This window comes from Apteryx mantelli, chromosome 15 (genome assembly GCF_036417845.1).
Source record: "Apteryx mantelli isolate bAptMan1 chromosome 15, bAptMan1.hap1, whole genome shotgun sequence".
In the NCBI taxonomy this organism is placed as follows: domain Eukaryota; kingdom Metazoa; phylum Chordata; class Aves; order Apterygiformes; family Apterygidae; genus Apteryx; species Apteryx mantelli.
The window spans coordinates 25,408,933-25,430,338 of record NC_089992.1 but is presented as its reverse complement, the minus strand read 5'-3'; the positions used below and the strand labels follow the sequence as shown (position 1 = coordinate 25,430,338).

At 51.3% G+C, this 21,406-nt stretch overlaps 1 protein-coding gene across 1 annotated transcript in view; it reads right to left on the bottom strand.

The window, feature by feature from the left end:
- Positions 1-21,338, bottom strand: part of CPEB1 (cytoplasmic polyadenylation element binding protein 1) — a 48,361-nt gene extending 27,023 nt beyond the window's left edge. The window contains exons 1-3 of the mRNA XM_067305325.1: positions 21,265-21,338; positions 12,544-12,721; positions 2,063-2,251 (exon numbers count right to left, since the gene is read on the bottom strand). Of these exons, the coding sequence (XP_067161426.1) occupies positions 2,063-2,251; positions 12,544-12,721; positions 21,265-21,324 (427 nt within the window). The 5' untranslated portion in view covers positions 21,325-21,338. The remainder of the gene's footprint in view (positions 1-2,062; positions 2,252-12,543; positions 12,722-21,264) is intronic.
- Positions 21,339-21,406: the final 68 nt, after the last annotated feature.

The following is a 21,406-nucleotide window of genomic DNA, read 5'->3' as shown; positions in this document are numbered from 1 at the left end:
AGGTGGGGCCAGGACATCTGCACAGAACAGCCACCTTGGTGGGCAACGGCCCTTATGCTGCAACACCGTTGTGCATTTAGCCCTGCACGTTGCGGCTGTCACAGTGCTAGCAGAGCTATTCAACACGAACACGGCTTGCTTTAAGTCTGCTCCTTAAGTTAGGATCCTATAAAATACATTCAGCACCCCACAGTCTGTCAGCTACCCTACGGGGATCTGGGCACTGGCTGTTGTTCCAAGAGTGCAATGGGCTGGACAGCAGCTCAACAACTTCATTTCTCCACCATCCTTGAAAGGGATGGTTCCAGCTGGGGTTTAGCAGGCAACAAAAGCAGGACAGAGCCGGTGCAGCTGCTGAGTGTGTGATATTGCCTGGCACATTTATGGTTCATTAAGGGAAACCCATAGGACCATGTGCTGGAGGAGAGCAAGACTGGATAAAGCTGCTGCAGCCTCTCTTTAAGTAGACCCTAAGTACATGTGCTAGGGCCCACGCATAAGCCTGCTTACTACATCTTGCAGAAACTAGATGTAGAGACTGAGCTGTGCTGGTGAAGCCAATGCTTCGAACTCCAGAGCCCCCTAAGCTATTTTTACAACCCCTGTGGTGACATTCAGTGCTGCTTCCTGGAAACCTAGCTCTTCTCCGGAGGACAGCATCCCCTCAGGGCATGCATGGGGTACACAGCTGCACAGAAGTGGCCTACAACACCCCCCACCCAAACATCTACATGCCTGCACCACACTGCCCAGACAGCCCTCGGTGGAGGGCACCAGAAGCTATCGACATTCCTGTCAGCACCAACTTTGCGCCTGGGGCCTCCTGTGTCACCCAAGTCTGCACAGAGATGCGCTACCCTTTTAACAAAGCAGCAGCATGCTGCTATAAAGGGATGAGTTTCTGTAGCAACCAGGCTGAACTTGTACAAACTCTGCCAAAGCACTAGATCTTTCCATGGACTGATACTTGAATGAACACACCACCATTTGTGAAGCTGCTCTTTACAGCCCTCAAAGGCCTGGAAATGAACTCTTCCCTGTCTATTATACCCACTGCGACCAGGCCACAGGGGTGCACTAAGTTACTGCATCCAGCACCCCTTTCTCCCCCTGCACGCGTGCAATTTTACAGAGAAGCCTAGCGTCTCCGGAAGAGTTAACCGAACACTGCCTGCATCATGCTGGAGGAGCACCCAGCACCCCGAAGAACTCCGCATCCAAGCCCAGCAGCAAAAGCAGTGAACAGCACTGGGGGAAGGGCAAGCCAGGCAGCAGCGCATGGCTGCAAGCCCACACCCTGCTGCTCACATAGGCTTGTGCCGGACCAAAAGAGTTAAAGCAAGAAGCCATTCCACCGCATCTCCTCCAGCCCACTGCAAGGAACAGGCTGATATTTCTAGTTGAACGGGGGAGTGGAGAAGGATCCCTCCAAGTCTTCCGCACAGCCTGCAAGCTGCGGGCTGAAGTTGTTAGTTGGGTGCCGGCTGCGCCTACCACACCCCACAGGCAGAGTTCGGCAGCCAGCGCTGCCGTAGCGTAGCGGCGAGCGCTGCTGCCTGGACTTTCGCAGTCAGGCAGGGGGTCCCTTTGCAGGCACGCGCACCCCTGCCTGCAGAGCAGCGCTACCTGCCACCAGGGATTTTCTCAGCCTGCCAAAGCAAAGTTCAGCCTCACTCCCACCCGGCATGTTTAGTGTCCTAACACCACACCCCCCACCCACTCCAGGCAAAGGCAGGGAAAGGATTTCTGTTCTGCTCTCTCCTCTCAGCTACGTTATTCCCCTGCCAGCATTACAGCACCGAGCACAAGACAAGCCCGGGCACTTTTGTCTGCAGTGAACTGACAGCAGACCAGAGGGGGCTGTGGAACAGCTAGCCACAGCCTCCCCAACTCGAGCCTGCCCTCACGCTTGCCACCACGTTACACAAGCATTAAGGGTCGGGAAGCCCCCATCACTAACAGCCAGCGCTCTGGTTATAAAAGCAATAGCTCCGCTTTAGCTCGAAAACAGCAAACAAGGAATCCAACAACTGTTGCTGCATGTGTCAGCAGAGAGACTCACCGGACTGTGTGCTGGTTTGTGCTGCAGCGTCAGAGTCCTGGGTGCTCCAGGGTCTGTCCCACCCTGTCAGGTTGAGCGACTGCAGGCCAAGGCACAGATCGTTGGTGTCTGGGAGGCCACGGGAAGACTCTTGCGTGGATGTAGGGAAAAGCATCCTGCTTGCCACTGCTTCTTCAGAGTCCTGGAAGTCTGCTCAGATTGAGAACAAACAGAAGCTTGAGAGTTCAGGGCTGTTTTTCTTTTAAAGAAGGAGTTTTCCAAAGCGTTAAGCCCCCAGCCGCGTCTTGTACTGCTCGGAAGCCACTGCTTCTGCAACTAGCAGTTGCACCCCAAAAGGGAGGGCTACCATATGTCCAGAAACCAGCCCCCCACCCCCCTCAGCCCCTCCACCTTCCTATCCCGTCTGCATTACTGACTGGGTCAGCATGTGACCAGGCTGCTGATGCTTACTGTGCTGACAGTGACGTCACTCAGCCATGCAACAGAACTGCATCAGCTCTTACAAAATAAAGGCAAGAAGAAAGGCTAGATTCCCCCCGGAAGACAAGGCGGCACGCAGGAGGAAAGAGGTGCAGCTACAGTAAATCAAGGGAGGCAGCCAGCACAAAAGCAGAGCTCCACGATACAGCGCAGCAGACAGGCTCAACACAGCAATTCCCCCCAGCAACGACAGTAGCAGCAGCAGCGACAGGATCAGACAGTTAGTTTTAGTGCTACCCAGCTCTCCTGTCCCCGCCTCCCTCCACCCACAAAACCCAAAAACACTTTAGTCCTGGACAAGCTCCAGCTGCTGGCTCCAATTCAGAGCCCAATGCAAAGCTTCACAATTCTGCTAGCATAATCTATTTGGTTCAACTTGGCCACTGTGCCTCACTGACTCTGCATTGTTTACCATTGAGTAACAACGATAACCTTCAAACCCCCCCGCCATACGGAGAGAAGCGCATTCTCCTGGACCAGTCCGAGTGGGCACATCACCCTGCTTTAGCAAAAAAACAGGACCAGCCGGAGCGCAGGACCCATTTCACATCAGGAATTTTCATGGCCTATTTCCCTTCCACCCGCCTGGTCCCACCGAGCCCTCCCCTTCCCTGCGGGAGGTTCATGAGCCTACGGTACCGGAGATGCTGGATTCTTGCCTCGGTTTATGCCTGTGCCAATAGCCTAGGGAAACGCAGCAGGTTCATAGTCTGAGAATTCCAGTTTACTGCGGGATCTGGGGGCTGGCGAAACCACAAGATGCTCAGCTGTGTTACCCAAAATCTGAGTCAGAGGGCATTTATAAGGCAGCTCCCAAGCAGTGGCAGCTGTCTCCTCCTCCTCCCCCTGCCCCCACACCCTCCCACTGTGCCATCAGATGTACACCTCGCACACACCACTCGCGGCTCTCCGGCAGGGTGCTGCAGTGACTCCAGCCTGTCACGTTATCCCTCGCATGCAATCCCGGCCATCCCAGATGCTCCGACAGTGTCCGTGGCCTCTTCCGTCACACTCGAGCCATCCGATCGCCCATAGCCTAGCAAAGCCCGGACAAGACCCCAGCAGTCGGGTCCCCTAGGCAGGAAGCCGGCTGCTTCACCGGTGGTGCAGTGCTCGCTGTCACCCCACGGAGGGCTGGGGACCACCAGTGTTCCCCGCTCACGCCGAGGAGGCCCAAGTGCTGCAGTCAGGACGTGACCAGGTAAAGCTGTACCGGTGGGCGAACTGCAGTCTTCCCCCTTCCCAGCGGCAGCCTCCTCCACAGTACTTAACTGGAATATCATCCCCCAGGTTTTTTCTACTCCTCTAGTCATGCTACTACAAGCTGTAGTAGCAATTCAGTCACATTACTACCAAGCACCTGAAGCAGCACCAAATTTTCTTCCGAAAGCATCACGCCGTATCTTCAGCGGGGTATTTTACTGCATTAATTCTCCCAGTCAGTTTTCAGATTGCTTATTTTGGACAGGTCCTAAAAACCATTTATAATGCAGCTGTAGGGAGGAGAAGATAAAAGCATATTGCTCAGACAACTCAGTTCCCACAGCAACCATAACTTGCCCATATGAACATGCAGCACTACCATGTTTATGGAAATACAAGTGCTCTGCTGCAGTCCAGACCCCTGACAGCCGCTGACTACCTTCCATTCGTTGACCAGCATCTCACTAGGTTTTATACCACCTTCCCAAGATTAACTCCCATCAAGCTGGGAAGCATGGACCAGAACAGAGAAGATGCAGACTGCAGAACTCTGATCCCACCTAGAGTCCCTCATCCAACATCCTGAATGAAACCCACCACTGAAAAAAAAATTAGGAAAACAGGGAACAAATTCATTAGAGACACAAAACACTCAGCATAGCATTCTAATCTAGACATGCAGGTTTTCCTTAGGTATCTTTTTTTTCCAGCTGTTTTGTTTAACTGAAACCAATCAGATTCAAGTTCAAGATCTACGTTTCCTTCTGATGGCTTCAATCTGCATTTAAAAACAAGCTCCCTGCAATTCTGTTACATGCACAACTGTTCTGAAGAACAAAGTAGAAGTTTTAGACAGCCAGCATTTTTTAATGAGACCTTTTTCCATCCTAAGCAAACAGCCAGCACAAGCCTGCTTCCCCTTTAAACAGCTAACAGCCATGCTGAAAGATGGATATGGGCCATAAAGGAAAATACCAACTTAAGAAAAGGAATTTAAATAGATTTCTGGAATACTTGTTTTCAAATTCAGAGTCTGGAAATCTGCTACAAAGCAGTCAATTGTTGATGGCAGACAAAACTAATAAGATACTGGGGCAGGCAGAATTAATTTCCTACAGAAATTCAGTATAGAGTCACAACTTCGAGTTAGTTGCAAGTACATGTTTACCAAATATTAAATAGTTTCACTTTGCCATCTGGCACAGTCAAACCTAAACCAAATGCTTTGTCACAGCCTTTTCCAAGCCCCAGGAACCAGCACGAGTCTTTCCAACCTGAATTTTTCCCTGGAGTTGCCACTGGAACCCAACCGTCCTGGCAAAGGGAGCTGCGCTGCACTGGGCTTGTGCCCAAGAGTCTGGAAGAGACCGAACTCCTGCCCTGTGAGCCAGTTAGGTTTCCTTGCAACAGCATCATGAGAAGCAGGTCCTTAGCGAAAAGCTCCTGTGCAAGTCTCAAAGCAGGCAGTCTTCCTGGATGACGTCCTCCCATCAAGTCCAGGAGACCCCGGGAGCCAGGGTGCCCACGGCACACTGCAACGTAGGCTGGAGAGCTTCCCACACCACTGCCCTGACAGAAAGCTGCATTTTTCAGGCTTCAAAACATTCAAAACATTTCAAAGGCTTCTTAAACAGAAGCATCTCTGCACAGTTCAGCCTACAGTTAAACCCTACCAGCTCAGCACAGCCAGTTTATTCAAGCTACAGCCCCAACCACTTGTCCCCACCCCAGCGCTCCCCTCTACTTAGCCAGTTCAGGCAGATGAGTTGTCACACAGGAAACTGGGTCGGGGAACTGATCTGGTTAAAACCAAGCCACTAGGAGTTAGTTTTAGCCTGGCTCATTTCCCTGATCTGGTATGCAGTGTGGTTCCACCAACCAGGCTTTTGAAACCAGAAAAATATTTGGAAAATTACAGCTTAGCCTGTGTGGAGAGGACAAGCAGGGACAAGCACCAAGAGCTGTCACCCACAAGCAGTTTGTGGCAGACGTGTTAAGGTAGCATGAGGAGTTGAGCCTGGTTCAATCCCTACCCCATAGCAGCAGCATCCCTCTGCTCCATCATACTTGATCCAGCAATCTAAGAAACATGACACTCTTCATTCAAGTGCAAAGACATGCAAATGTTCAAGCCTTTCAGACCTAGGTCACTTGCAAAGCAAGCTAAAATCCAGCAAATGCATTTTATGTCTTGAAATCTGAGAAAACCAAGAGCTCCAAGAAGGAAGCAGAACAGTTAAGTGACCACGAACCAAACAAGCTAGCTCCCCCTCCTACTGCCTCTGCAAACACTGCAGAGGTCTCCCTTCACTCCTACATGCCAACCTCTAGCAAAGCCTGAATAAGGAGGAAATGCCTCCATGAATGAGTGCACAGAACAGGGAAAAGATAAGCACAGCTCAACTGTAGAGCAGATAGGAAGGAGCTCTGTTCACTGGCTAAACTAGATGAAGCTCCAAGACATCTTCATGAGCAGCAACCTCATGGACTCTAGGTCTACGCAAGGCTGAACTTTCAAGTCAAGTCTGGAGAAGGCAGCGAGGCAAGTGTCCAAGCACTTCCCTTTTGTGACCCGAAGGCAGCTCACAGCAGTAGTGATGCCTTTCATACCTTTTTACACCTCCACTTTCAAAGCCTAGGAATTGCATCCATGAAAACAAAGCTTCCCAAGCATGTTTTGCACACAAGACAATCTGACTAAAATCTTGAACGAAAGCTTTTAGAGGAAGAGCCAACTGGATACCTAGGGTGCACTGGGAATCATCGGGGGCTCAAGAGAGCTCTTGTGTTAGGCAGAGCCCTACCAATTACAAGAGGTCTGTCTAATACCTGACTAAGCATCTTACCCCCATCTGAAAAATTCCTGGAGACATTTGTTGCCATGTGAACTGCTTCACAGCCAGCTGAAGGAGTTTGCCTTGTTTCAGTAACCAGACACTTGAAGAGCTAGCCATCAACTATTTAAGAAACTAAGGAAGAGGTACTGTGACTTAGCCTTGCTGCTCTGCCTGCTTCTTCCAAAAAGGAAGCGTAAGAGATACTGCTACAAGAGTATTGCATCAAAACCTGAACCAGAGTGCCAGGCCAACACAGCAAGTCAGAAAACCCACCAGAAACCTGCATGATCTACAGCAACATGCATCCAATTTGCATCTGCTGCAGAGTGCAACAGTCCTAGGCCAAGTCCACGCTGTAGAAGAACATGACTCTGATCTGCTCCCAGTTGCTGATGTGATAAGTTTTTACTTCTATTTACTAGAAATTATTTTCTGTGTACTAGAGCTACTTTCCAGCACAGAATTGTGTTGAGTCCATATGGTCAGACACATATTAACATCTCATTTGAAATATCAAAGCCAAAGGCATTAGGTATGTAGCTCTTTGGGCATGTAGGTGCTCAATTTCACTATTCCAGATCTGTATACTGAACACACAGCATTTATCTTGGGCAAGCAGAATGGTTCTCAGCTGCAAACCCTAGGTGAGCTCCCAATATCCACCTTGCCCACACCCAGGCACCCTGTTAAACCCACACAGTCCAGGTAAGTAGTGCTACATTTTGGGTCACTGCTTTGTCCCACCTTCCAAGATCACACACATCAAGTCAGCTGCATCCAGTGTTACTTAGCATGTTTCTTGGTGGTTGCAGGACAGTGAAACAGAAGCATTTACATTACAGTACCAGAGAGGACCTTTAGGTTGGCTAAACAAGTGATGTGTCATTGACTGCAACTGAGAGCAAGCAGGAAGCCGATTTAATTAGCAGCTAGTCTTGGTCTGCATTCACCCTTTAGTTTTTCCTCAAATAAAGCAGTCACTGAGAATCGTTAAGACACGATGATCCACAACTAGCAGCCTTTACACTGAACTTGGCACCTTAAGCAACTCCTGTCAACTGGAAAGTCATCTAAGCATCTTCCCATTCTTTAGATGATGGGCTGGCAACTTGTATCAAGATAATGGATACTTTGTCTCATTTAAATGAGCAGAGCTTAATGAAAGGGGAATCAATGCTGCTGGTGTATTTGAAGTATCTACAACCACTTTAAGTTCACTTGTTGATACATTGCATGTAGTTGAAACTAGTCATCTTAACCAGATCATGAGTAAGATGGACATACAAAGACTAAAGAGAAGAGGGAGCTTTACTCTCAGTTTAATCTTGGAGTAGAACTGAAAGTTGCACCTACAAAAGGGCTGGTGACTTCAGAAGCTGGTTTAACTTTTCCCAGAAAATCTGGTAGCACCATCTACCACGCACTGCAGCCCAGCTTTAAAGCTTGGAAAACATACAACCTGAACAGCTGTGCAACAAAAGCTACCTTAAAGAGCACAGCTTCGCTCACATTCTTATTCAAACCTGAGACAAACATGCAGCTTTAAATTTGGGGGAGGAGAAACATCTGCTACGAAATAGTTGCTCAAAGACAGGTGTGGCACCAAGCTAGACCTCCAACACCAAAAGCAGTAGCATGCACAGCCACTAAAAGCTAGTGTCTGCACTACATGTAATTTTGCTAAGGAAGTTTTGCCTTTCATCAACTCAGCCTGAAAGGCAAATGTTTTGAAGCACCATGTGAGTCCTGTCTCAGAAGCTACCAGACAGGTTCTACAGTTACAGCTTTCATTGCCAGCAGCCACCACTCTGCTGAACTGTACCCTTTGGTTTGGGTCAGTGACCTAAACCAAGCATTTAGGAAACTCCTGGAGCAACCACCTACGATCCACTGCAGTGATCAGACAGGGCCTCACACAACCTGGATCGTTTTGACAAGGCAACTAAGTTCACCAAGGACTACCATTAGCTGCAAACTGATCTTGATAGAGATTTAAGATCAGGTATGCCAAGTTCAGTCTCCAGCATTAGTCCGTTCTGCCACACAGGTCTGCCCAGGTCTGGATAACTCTCCAACTGTGTCAGATACAGGACTGCTGAATAAGCTTATGCTTTCTCACATTGCTCAGACTGATGCTGTACTGATCTCAGCACCGTCCTGCTGCACACTTCACCACACCAAGTGAGGCATCTTCACACGTGTTTGTGTTTCCCCAATAGCATTAGTGAAAGGTCATGAACTTCTGCAGTCCCTTCTCTACCATGTGTAATCCTCTTAAGGCTGAAAGGGGCTTCTTAAATTTATCCTGGATTGGACTGGTATTTAGTTTGACCTGAGGAAGACAACTGAAAAGCTTGAGGGACCATGAATAGATTAAAGCACAAGTATTTCCCCTACAGGGTTAAGCCTCTTCCCCAAGTCCTCCCCACCAAGAGTTTAAGTTGCAACAGATGAAAGTTCTGCATAACTACTACATTATAGGTGGAGCTTCAAGTTAAAAAAGGCAGTAGGGAAGACTGCACACACTATGAGTCTCGTGTACAATATAGCCTAACCACAATACACAAGTTGTTCTTGCACTGAATAAGAACACCGGGGCTCATGAATTCTTCGCATGCAATTTAACTTTGAGCAGTAGCAAGACACACGAGATGCCCCCAGCCCAGAATAAGGTTTTTTTCCCCCCCTCTCATTCTGCTCTGGGGTCAGCTACCCAGAACCAAGGGTCACCGAAAGCAAGACTTCTCCTGCATAGCCTCATCTGGTTCACCCTAAGACATGGAAAACAGCTTCAATCTGCTTCAGTTTCTCAACACCACCCACCCTGCTGCATGTGCAGAGGGCAGGATTAGCTGCATTGCATTTTGAATTTTAGTGCATTACTCCAGCAGTCAGCTGCTCAGACTTATAGTCATTAGGCAGGAGTACCTAAGCTCAGGTGCCAGTGCAAAACTACTCTCCATTTGCAGATCATGGCTGTCCTAGGATTCATGTTCTTGCTGATAGTGCCAGCTTTTTTAAAATGGAGAAGATGCTCATTAGCAACATGTCGAACAACTGAAGCAGTCCACGCACTTTACTGCTCCAGAGACAGAAGGAAGCTTGTGTAATTGTTGCATTCAGGCCCCAGTTACCTACTGAGATCCTGACTCAGATGCTTACAAAACAAGGCCAGGACTCTGGCTGACTAATGATTCTGAACTGCCAATGCACTGGACAGATGCTAACTCACCCACATACTTACCACTGATAACTGTTGGACCAGCCTGGTTAGCTCTGGTTATACTTTATTATCGATCTCTTGTACAGCCCAGAAGCACCTTCTGAAAAGGTCACGTTTCCATTAGACTACACAGTGAGGGCAAAGGCAGCCACTTTCTAGTCTTGGCTTAGTGCTGCACAGTATCACTGGGGAAGTGAGCAAGCTGCATCTTTCCTTGTGCTACCACAAGTATGGGTTTCCTGGGCAGTTGCACAAATACAAGTTAAAAACCTTCTGCCAGGTTAACTCTGACCAGGTCCCAGCCATGGTCCCCAAGCTGCACAAGTGGTTGTGCCAGCAGTCAGCACCTACTTGTGAAACCAGCCTCAGTGTCTTGCTCCATCAGGAACAAGAGAAGCTGCATTTGATGGCACTGTAACACACCCCAGACAGCACAGCCTTGTTCCTCTGCAGCAGAAACAATGTTTCCTACAGGAACTGTTTCTTCTTCCTATGCAAGTCCATCATTTGTCTTGTGGGAAGCACTCTTTCACACAAGTTACTCGATGATAATCTGAAGCTCAACTACAATTTAACACCTCAGAAGTGGAATTTGCCTGGTCTCCAAGCAAGATACCATCTCACAGCAGCTGTGCACCAAGCAAGATCCTCTTGTTCCAGACATCCATAAGAGAAATAACAGTACTGAGTTACTTGCAGAGGGTTAGTCAGTAGGTTCATTCATTGCCAGGTGAATGCCTTAGTCTCTCAAGAGAAGCATTTTAGAAGCAAGTCTAAAAGACTGTTTACATCAATGATATCAAGCTCAAGTTCTGACCTTAGGAGTACTGCAGGTTAAAACAGGTATGCTAACTCTAAGACCAGATCTAATACCAGATCTAACCCACATCTTCATGTAATGAAACCCTCCTGCTAGTGCAGATTATTTCCTTCAACCAGGTTAACTCTGATGAGTAAGATGAAGCTTAGGAAATGTTTCCATTCCAAATTATAAATGGAATAAGAGAACTATAGTTAGGATTTCTACATGGCAGCCAGAAACAACTCCTTCATTAACTCAAATTAGTTCAATGGGGAGATACAGGGAAATATTTTGATAGGCTTATTGTTCCCTTATGCTTCCAGTGCATCAAGGTTAATGTAACATCGAGTACCATTGTTTTAAGGGACAGAAATATCTAAACAGCTCAGTACAAATGCATTACTAACCACAATACTGACCTAAATTCAGTAGTTTTCCCTGTTCAACTGCCCAGGAGTGGACAGCATATCCTCCTGTTTCACTAGCCATGTTTCAAGCAATGTTGTATTTAGATCTGTTCCTAGAAGCAAACGATCCACTTCTGGAATTGCTGCAGTGCCAGCACAGGATCACATGGCCAGGTCAGTCCCTAGTCCACAGCGCTAAGCCCCTCAAATACCCAGGAGATTAAGCTGCACTGGAAGTCATCTGGTAGCAGTCATTTCACTAGTCCAGAACAAAGTTACACCGCATCAGTCTCAGAGTAGATCTAGCATGAAGAGTTCAAGACAATTGTTACAGCAGTGTTCAGAAGAAACCAAAGCAAACAGCAAGACAAGCGAAGCCTTCAGTTTTCAGAGGTCCTGCTACCCTTGAGCACAAATGTATGACTGAAACAGGCAAACTAGAAAGCTAGTAGCATCAGGCCAGGCAGGAAACCACTACAGCTGCCCAGACACTGGTTTGCAGCTTTTACACCCATTTGATTCAGGTGCACAAGACAACTGTCTCCTAGGGACTGCAAGGAAAGCTCATCTGCCTACAGAGGCCTGCAAGGTTACCAGGTGGTGAGCTTTTCATTTCATTTCCCATTGGTTTTGGCACAAGTCCAGAAGGCCAGTTTGTTTCCAATAACAGCAACAATGTTTATCGACCCTATAATTCAGAGAAGTGGGGGAGCAAGGGCAAGCATGGCCACACAGAAGCACACCAGCAAAAGGAACATCAGGCTCTGAGCAGGTACATTCATCAGATCTTTCCTACTGTAAAGGCACAAAAGCATGTCCTTCAGTGACACAAAAATAAGACTGACCCAATACGCTTGTGCTTGATTTGCATCAAAACAAGAGGCTTTGTGCCAAAGCAAAGACAGCAGAACATGCCCAGTTCCCTCAGAGCCTGTGGGAAGTGAGTACTTGCAGCACTGATCTCAGAGTCAAGCTCATCTTTGCAAGACAGTCCTTATCTACATGCACTGCTTTGGTATACTCTTAAATACAAGATTTTAACCGACCTCTAGCAAACATGGTTATTGAAGAGTCTTTTGCATTTCTAATATATGCAGCAGATCAGCCATCCTAACCACTAACAGATTAATCCTGCCTCCAGGAGAGGCAGGCTATAAAGGAATCTGCTGGAACTATCTATACCAGGAGAAGTTGGCAGATTATGCATTACACAGGTCAGGCAACAAGAGCTCATATCCTGCCCACACACCAGCCTACAGCATCAGCAGCAACCGCGGGAGTGCAAGCAAGCATTGCCACGCACCTCTGCATTGCCGGGGAGTAGTTTGGTTATTCACTTGGGGCACACAGATGAAGCCCCCAGCACCAAAACAGCACAAACCCTGACTTCAGGCAGCTCTGCTCACAAGGACATGCAATGACCACAGCACCGGCAAGTACCAAGACATGCTCACTAGGTCCAAAGCAACTCCTCCATTACACCAACCCTCAAACCCCAAGCTCGCATCGAACCCAGCCAAACGCATCACCTGGCAAGATGTCACGTTTGCCTTTTGTGATCGGTGTGGTGCAGACGCCACTGAAATCCAAAGAGTTGTCCAACATGGCATTTATTCTGCGGAATATATCTGCATTGCTGCAAGTGGAAAGTGCAGGGGCATCAGGGCTATCCCAGCAGTCTTTTATGCTCCTCCCAGTATCTTCTTTCTGGTAAAGAGAAGAGATTAGAGTCAAGCAAACTAGTACACACCACCCTGCTTTCAGCACATTGTAGGAAAATTCTGGATTGCCTCCAATATTCACACTAGCTTTAGCTCCAGGTCCTAGCAACACCCAAGTATGCATCTTTGCGCTAAAGAAACACTTCAGCAAACGGGTCAGCAATTTGTCAGCGCAACACATCAGACCAGGACCATCCAGGTTACAAATAGGTGCAAGCTCACCATGGCTAGAATGAACCGAGACTAAAAGCCATACCTCCCAAACTGGTTTGGTAGCTAACATGAGATTGCTGCTTTCCTCCAGCATGGTACATCTCATTACTAGGAAACAGACAGAGATCCGAGTAACACAGATGCTCCTCTTCTCCAAAAAATCAGTGTCCCAACACTGCGGGGGGGGGGGGGGGGGGAGGTCAAGACAGCCACCACAAGATACCAGTTTTCTCCTGTGCACAGTGGCAGAGAGCAACCACCCATGTGTGGGAGCTCTGAACAACATCTTGGAACAGCTCAAGTCAGCTGCCATGCAATCACTTTAGAAAGCAGGCTTATGGAAAAAGTGACTTCCCAGCTACTCAAACATAGCCCAGAAGTCCTGAGGTTTCACTTGGCAAGGCAGAGAACTAAATCCTGACCTTCCATTTAGTTAGCAGCTCCTTACAGAAAGGAGACATTACCCAGAAACAGCTTTGCTTTATCACAGTCCTCCACAGGCACTGATCTACCAGCTTCACAGGCTTTGAGGCTGGCCGTCCTAGATGGGTCAGAGCTCTCAGTAAAGCTCCTTCTGCACAAGAAGAGCAAAGCACTCCCGCTTCCTGGTGCCAGCTCAGAGAACTGGCACTCCAGCTGCTTCCCCCAGCTCTGCTTGCAAGCCGCTTTCGCATCTCAGCTTCTTTCAGTGCAGCTGTACAACATTCAAGCCTCTGCCAATCCAGATGCTAAACTTAATCTCTAACCAGCATCTTCAGACCACAGGCAGGTCTTCCCACCACCCAAAAGGCACTGCAGCAGAATTCTGCTCCTGGACATGCTGAGCAAATGGTACCACTCTCAATTAAGATTCATATTAAAAAAGAGCAGGAAGGCACAGCCTCCCCAGTCTTGGCCTCTGGACCAAAATCCCTGCCATTAAGCCAATCTAGTTAGAGCCAAACCCAAAGAACGGAACTGCAGCTAAGCTGGCAAACAAGGCCACTGCTACTCCAAGACACACATAAGCCTATAGCTTTAGATTGGAACATTTGTATTTGTCACAGAGCCGTTTAATACATCTACCCTCTGGATGTATTCCTGCAAGAGTTTAGGGCCTGACTCCTCCATATTTCTCTTCCTGCTTCATCCATCCACATCTTGACTGCAGAGCAAGGAGCAAAATGTCTTGCAGCTCAAAACTATTGACATAAGCTTAAGACCAGTAGCAAGCCCAACACACAGAGCTGGCTTTATTTTATAGTGATCCCTTGAGTCTTTCTAGTATGTGGCCTGTAACTGGATGCAGAAGGCAAGGCTACACCAAATTTCACACAGCAGGTGGAACTTCATCCCAGCCCAAGTATGGGACTTGCATTTCCCCCATATCCCCATCTTCGTGAGCAGCATTACTCCATAACATAAAACTCTCCTTTCAAGCAAGTCCTCAACAGGCATGATGTGAGAGTTTTTTCCAGGCATGCAAGCTCCCACCACAGTCAGGTAAAAACAAAGGTACCCCTGTCCTAGAAGGGTGCAGCAAACAAACTACTGGATATACAACTCATGTGATGCTTCCAGGCAGGACTTGAGCAACTGATGGAAGGGATTTCAGCCTGACTGTTTAAGACCATTAACATCTACTCAGCACTGGTGCCTGGGATACTTGTCTATTGAAAAGCTCAGCCCACCCTCAGATAAGGTCCTGGAACTCAGTCAACACAATATAGGAACATTCACAAGCCAAGAGTAAACAGGTAGGGCTCAAAGCATGCTTCAGGCAAGAGTAAACAGGCAGAGCAGGCTTTAGGTCATCTTTATAAAAAGCAGCTGAGGAGTACAGAAGCTCAATTTAAGAAAGTATTGCCAGTCATCTTTAATAAAAATAAGTGCCGCATCAGGCTGATTTGGCACAAGCGTGAAACTCCATATTCTACTCATCTTACTGCTAAAGAACCTCTTACAGAAGGAGGCAAAGCTTTTTCCTAGGAGTTTGTGCTAGCAAGACAAAAATAAACTCGAGTGGCAAATCAAATGCCTGACCCATTCCTGCTCATTTAGCATTTGATGCTTCCCACAACTGGCAGCACCAGCCCTGCCACAAATAAGAACAGAAAACAGCAAGACTATGGCTAATCTTTTCTACAGAATCTCCTTTTACTTAAGAGTTTTAACCTTAAGATTATGAAGGACACTCCAGAGATACTGCAGACACCCTGGACCCAGGAGTTGGCATCCAACACCTTGTAGAAAGTGGCTCACATCTCTAGACTTGGTCCTGGTAAAGCTCACCCCTCTCCCCAGATCCCTCCAAAACAGAGATCCTCCTTTGAGAAGAGCTCTGCAGGTCTTTAAAGTGCACAGGGCCAAAACCCCTCAGCCTGTACATTCAAGTGGAAAAGGCTTGCAAACATAGAGCTGGAGAACATGGCCATGACTTAGTCTCAAAAACCAGTTAACACCAAAGCATAGAGAAGTATCATGTCTGAAGCTGCATCTTCCAGAACCTACTCAACTCTCAGATCCTCAAGCCAAGCAAAAAAAAATGCATTCTTGAGCTCAGCTCCGATCAGCTTTCAATGCTGTCTTGAAGGATTTTGCTGACCTGAGCAATGCATTGATAGCTGCACATATACTGCCTGGGGTAATGATAGCTACAGCTGGCATTCAGAGCAGGTGACCACCTCTGCCTTCATTGTGGCATCAGTGCAAGAGCAGTGGTAGGTCCCCTCTCGCCTGGAGGCACCAGCAGTAACCTGGCACATTTTGTGAAACACTAGGCTGTAATTGGTGACCCAACAACCACTTTTCCCAGACAGTCCTGTCCACTAAAGCGTACAATCACAACTCAGAACAGGAGGCACCATTTTACTGGCGTGGCCAAGAGATGGGCAATAGCCAAAACAGAATTGTGATCTAGCTGGTAGTCTACTTAAAGTCCTCAGAAGGCAAATATTGCTTCCTAAAGCATGGTAAGGCACCCAGCCTCTCAGCTGGAAAACGGAGAGTTTCTAGACGTCTTCCTAGCTCAGAGAAAAATGAGAAAGACTGTTCAGTTCAGTGCAATAAGTGCACAGTGGCATGAAGCAAACAACTTACAGGCTTAAAGTTAATCATCACGGTGGATCTGGAACACGAACCCAAGAAGCGTTGTGCAGAACGATGACACACAGCAAGGAGAAGCTCAAACAGGAACACTGTCCATCATCTTGGCTCAGCTTAATCATTAGCCAAGAACCCATGTCCAAGCACGAAGATGCATCTCTAGGTTGCTACAGGCTCTGAGCCCCCAAGGATGGCAATATCAGGGTCCAGTCACCTCTAGCACGCTCCAAACAAAACCCACTTGAGAGGGGAAATGCCTGGCTTGATTTGAAATAGGGAGAGGAGTTTCTGCTCCCTCTCAGTAACAGGAGGACAAAGCAGAAGACAACTGATGGGCCATATCACCATGCTACGGAGCTCTTGCTTGCTGGCTCTGCATCAGGAGGCTGGCAGCTAAAGCATTACCCCAGCAGCTGTCAGGTCTCTCGGGGGTTCACATCTTGCCAACCCCAAATGAATCCCAGGACTGCAGCCTGCAGTTTACTTTCAGTAGCTCCCACTGGAGAGACCCATGGGAAATGAACCTGTAGCAGTTCAGTGTTTGGAACAAAATATGCCTGTGTAGCAAAAGCCACGGAGGATATCTGAGCACAAGGAGAAATGCAGGCACCTTCACAGCCCCGAAGAGTGAGCTACACACATCCGTAGGAGAGCTAGCTTTTAGCGTGGCAGCTAAGGAAATCCTAGGGCCATCGCAGCAAGCCTGTGGCATCATAGCAGCACTATGCAAGGAGGATTAGTATGGCCTAATCCATAGGGAAGCCATTAAACACAGCTTGGCTGCTGGTAGTATCAAGATGTACCTCAGCTCCTCCGGATGCTTTGGAGCAGACAAGGTTCTCCAGCCTGGCCATTATTCAGCCTTTAGGTTTTTACATCTTTCATAGAAACCTCACTTGAGGCAGAGGCATAGTGTGCTTCAGCCTTGAATCCCAAGACAAGATTTGAGATGCTATTAAAATGGTGTCAGTCTCAACATAATTAAGTCAAGGTGGCTTAATACTTTTATCAAATCAGCTGTGAAAATCCCTTTTTACTGGTGTGGTTTGCTTCCCAAGGTCAAGTCAGCTATACCAATACAAAGCATGATACCGATACAACTGTTCCTTCAAGCAGTACTGCTATTTTAGCTATATTAACAAAGTGACAAAGTTCATAGGCTCAATTCATCTTAAATAAGGTCTGCACTGTCTGACCTGCCAGCGTTCTCAGCATCAGCAGGGCTGAACTTGAGAAGTTTTTCCAAGGTTTGCTTTGTGTATGGAGGGCCTTGACCACATCTGGCTGGAACCAGGACCGTTTGGAAGTGATTTCGATGGAATCATTTTACATGGGAGTGTTGACTTCAGAACTATGCTGGTTTTGCCAAAACTCCTGTTTTGAAAGAAGTTTCTCTGTTGAAGCACCTTCTTTTTGATATTTTTGGAACAAAATGTTCTGAAACTATTACCCAAACAGCTTCTGAAACAAGCGAAATCACAAGTGTTTGTTTCGACACACTATCAAAGCAAAAGAAGTGTTTTAATTGGTTTCAGGAGCTTGTTCCCACTGAGATAAACTGTAGCAAAGCACCCAGACCCTGAAATTCTATGCAAAACGCAGTTTCCATCCACAACTCTAGCTGGAACCACTTACAAACAGACCAATTGCCAGTGCACGTGGTCAGTCTATCACAAGAACAGCCACAGTGAAAGTTAATTGACTTTAGCTGGGGAATACCAAAGGGTAACAGCAAAGCTAAGAGCTTGTTTTTCCAGAAGACTCTTCCTTGCCTCTGTGTAGCTGATATAGCACAGACATTGGGGACTAAGTCTCCTGGGTCACCAACAGAAGTCTTGCTACACGAAGCTTTCAGTCTCCTGGTTTAAGAGTAAATAACTGTTCCATGAATTTTCCACTCTAAAAAGGACAGACTTTAAAAGCACTCAGAACTACCCCTCCCTAGAAAGGCAACTTCAAGACAGCAAGCGAGATTACGGGTTTCCACTTAACTGAAGAAACATACCCTGCAATCACACATCAGAGCAGAGTATCTTCAAGTGAGAAGAGCTGTGGCCCCAGTAACCCGGGAAGAAGGCAGCCTCAGCTGCAACTGGCTGCCCAGACTGGGAGCGCTGGATGCACACGCTGCTCTGGGCAGAAGCGCAGCATTCCTGAAGGTAACACATCACAGCTCGGATCCCAGCGCACCCAGCGGGGCTGTCGGGATGAATCCTCGGCAGCAAAACCAAGCGCTGCCGTTACGCGAACGAGAGGCAGGAACGGGCAAGGACAAACAAGCAGCACGCTACCTTCTCGGACATCCGAGCCGGGCGTCGGGAACCTCGGCGACGCCGCCCGCCCTCCGGAGCCCGCGGACGCGGACGCTGCTCCGCGCGGCCCCGGCCCGGCCTCAGCAAGCCGACGCCACACCCTCGCGGGCGGCCAACGCCGCCGACAGCCCCGGCGCTGCCCCGAGGAAGAGCCGCGCCGGCTCCGGCCGCTCTCGGAGCGGGTTTCCGCCTGCCGGAGTCGGGGCGCGAACCGCACGGCGACGCGGGCAGCCCGCAGCCCCGCTGACCCGGCCGCCGGCGCGCAGCGGCGCCACCGCGGCCTCCCGCCTCCTCCTGCCCGCGCCGCGGGAGCCGCGAAGCGCCCCGGGACGCCCCCGAGCCCGGCGCTAACGCTCCCCGCGGCCGCCCCCCTCCGCGCGGGGAGGCCGCGGCGGGCACCTGCTCCTCGATCCGCTCCCCCGCGGCCTCCCCCCCGCACGCCGGCCCGGCCCCGGAGCGGCCCCCGCCGCCGCGCAGGGAGGGAGGGAGCCCGGAGCCAAGCACGGGCAGGGCGGCGCGGCCCCCCCCCCCGCCGGCTCCCGGGCCGCGCCGCCGAGAGGCCGCCGAGCCCGACCGGGGGGGGGGGGGAGGGAGGCACCGCCTCGGGACCCGCCCCCCCCCGCTCACCTGCCGCCGCCGCCGCCGCCCGCGCTCAGCCCGCGAACGTGTGAAACCACGTGAGGGGGCGGCCTTAAAGGGGCCGCGCCCGCCGCCGCCACGCGCCGCCCCCCCCCGCCCGCCGCCACCGCCTCGCCCCTTTGAAGCGCGCGCGTCCCCGTCACGCGGCGCGGCGGCCGCCGGCACGTGCCGCCCCCCCCCTCCCCCCGCGAGGCCGCGCCGCCCTTACCGGCGGGAAAGCCATGGGGGGGCCGGGGGGGTGGGTGAGGCGGCGCTGCAGCCGGGCCGAGCCGAACCGAACGGAACCTGGCCGCTGGGTCTGGCGACGGCAGCAGCAGCAGGAGCCGCACCGGCCCCGCCGGCTTTTATGGGCCGCCCGCTTCCCCGGGCCGCCGCCGCGGGGGGCGGGGGGGCGCCGCGGGGGGGAGGGGCGGGGGCGGCCGCGCACGCGCACTGCGCGCCCCGCCCCCGCCCCGGTCCCGGCGTGCCCCGCGGCGGCCGGTTCAGCGCACGGAGCCGGCGGCGCCTCCCCGCCGCGCCGCGCCGCGCCCCCCCGGCGCCGCCCTGTGGCCGCCTTCACCCGGGGGCTGAGGCGCCTTCGCTCCCGCCTGGGGTGGCCCCGGCGGCTCGAGGAGGGGCCTCAGCGGCTGGGTCTGCAGGAGGCGGAGGGGAGAGGACGCGGCCTCGCTGCCATGGGCGCGGCCTGCGCCTCCGGTAGCTCCCCGCGTGCCTGCTGCACCCTCATCTGGGCTCATCTGGGCGGGGGGCCTCCCTGCCTTCCCCTCCGTGCTGCCCGTGGGACCCCCCAGCTTCGAGGCAGGACAGTCGCCTGATTACTTCTGCAGCTGCAAACACATCACGCTCCGAAAGCAGGATCCGCGGCCCGCGCGAGCAGAGAGGCAGGCGAAACCGGCTTGGGCTGAGATGCTTTTCAGCTGCACACATGGCTGCGTGCAGGCCGAGGGGGGCGGCCGCCCCGGGCTCGAGCGCCAGGTTTGTTTTCTCGAGGCTGGCGGGTGCGGGGCTGCCCGCTTTTTGCCTGGAGGCCTCGTTGCAGGGACGCCAGGCAGCTGGCACCACCTCCCAGGCTTCAGGGAGGTGCGCTGGCAGGGGCTGGCAAGGCTGCTGCTATGTCAGCATCCGCCCGGAGGAGAGAGCTGCGCGAAGGGCAGTGCTCCGGGCTCGGGCGGCTGCACGGTGCAACGCGCGATGTTGTTTGCGAGAGGACTCTTGCGGCGTCCCTCAGGAACGAGGGCCCCGCTCGGTGCACCACGAGAAGCAGATGGGCTCGCTCTGTTTCTTCCTGTGTTAAGTCACACGCGGCTAGGCCCACGCAAGACGCAGGCTCCCGGGGCATCTGGAAGCCTTGCGCTGCCTGCGGAGGTGCATCTCGCAGCTTCGGCACCGAGTCACGCTCTCGGCAGGTCCTCCGGAGACCCCTTGGGGTAAAGCCCAGGGGCCGGCTGCTCACAGCAAGCGCTTTCAGGAGGCGGCTGCGCGTCCTGGACGCTGTCCAGCAAGGCAGTGCCCTTCCCGTGCTGGTTTCCTCCCAGCGTCCTTCTCCCCTTCTCGGCCGCTGGGCTGCAGTGTGAAGCCAAGTGCTGCCCTGAGACAAAGAGATCCTGTGTGTCCCCACGCTGCCCATCGGCACGGCCTCTGGGCGGGCGGTCCCCTGCGGACGTGGGACCCTGTGGGCGCACAAAGCCGCCTTGACTCGCGCGCGGTCCCTAGGCTGCTCGTGGGTGGCTGCTCAGCCCGGCGCTTTGCCTGGTGAACGTCGCGTCTTTGCTGCGCGCTGCTGGGTGCTGTGATTCTCGCTGCGCTTCGGGGAGGGGGAAACTGCGCCGAGGCAGGACCCGAAGGGGAAAGGCGCTTCGTGGCAGAAATGCTGGCTCTCCGTTCGCGCTCCGTAACGCAAGGCAGCGCTGCCTGGGCGTGAATTCCCCGTGTCTGAGTGCTGGTGCACGGTGATCCGATGGGAACATCCCAGGGCTGCTGCGAAATGTCCCTCCCCCCCCACCCCCCCCACCACTGCAACTGTGCTCCCCGGCTTTGCATCCCTTTGGGTGGGAGGGGAGGGAAGCCTGGCCCGGGCTGGGGAAGGGAGAGGGAAGTGCAAAGCTCTTTTAACTTAATTATTTAAATTGACTTTCCCTTTAGAAATAAACACTTTACACCCAGCAGCTCGTGCTCTTCTGGCCAGATTATCAGCCAGTGTTTCATTACCCATAAAAATAAAGGCGATCTTATCCTTTCTCCTACGTACGCAAAAGGCAGCATGGAAAAAGCAGAAAGTCCTCACCCTTTTTGCAGCAGCGGAAGGGCTCAGACTCGAAGCGAATTTGGGTTCAGGCCTTCCCATACGTCCTTTGCGCATCCTTTCCCCTCCCTCCAACATCTGTGCTGGACACGGGCGCCGTGACTGGCTCCCAGCTGGGACGTAG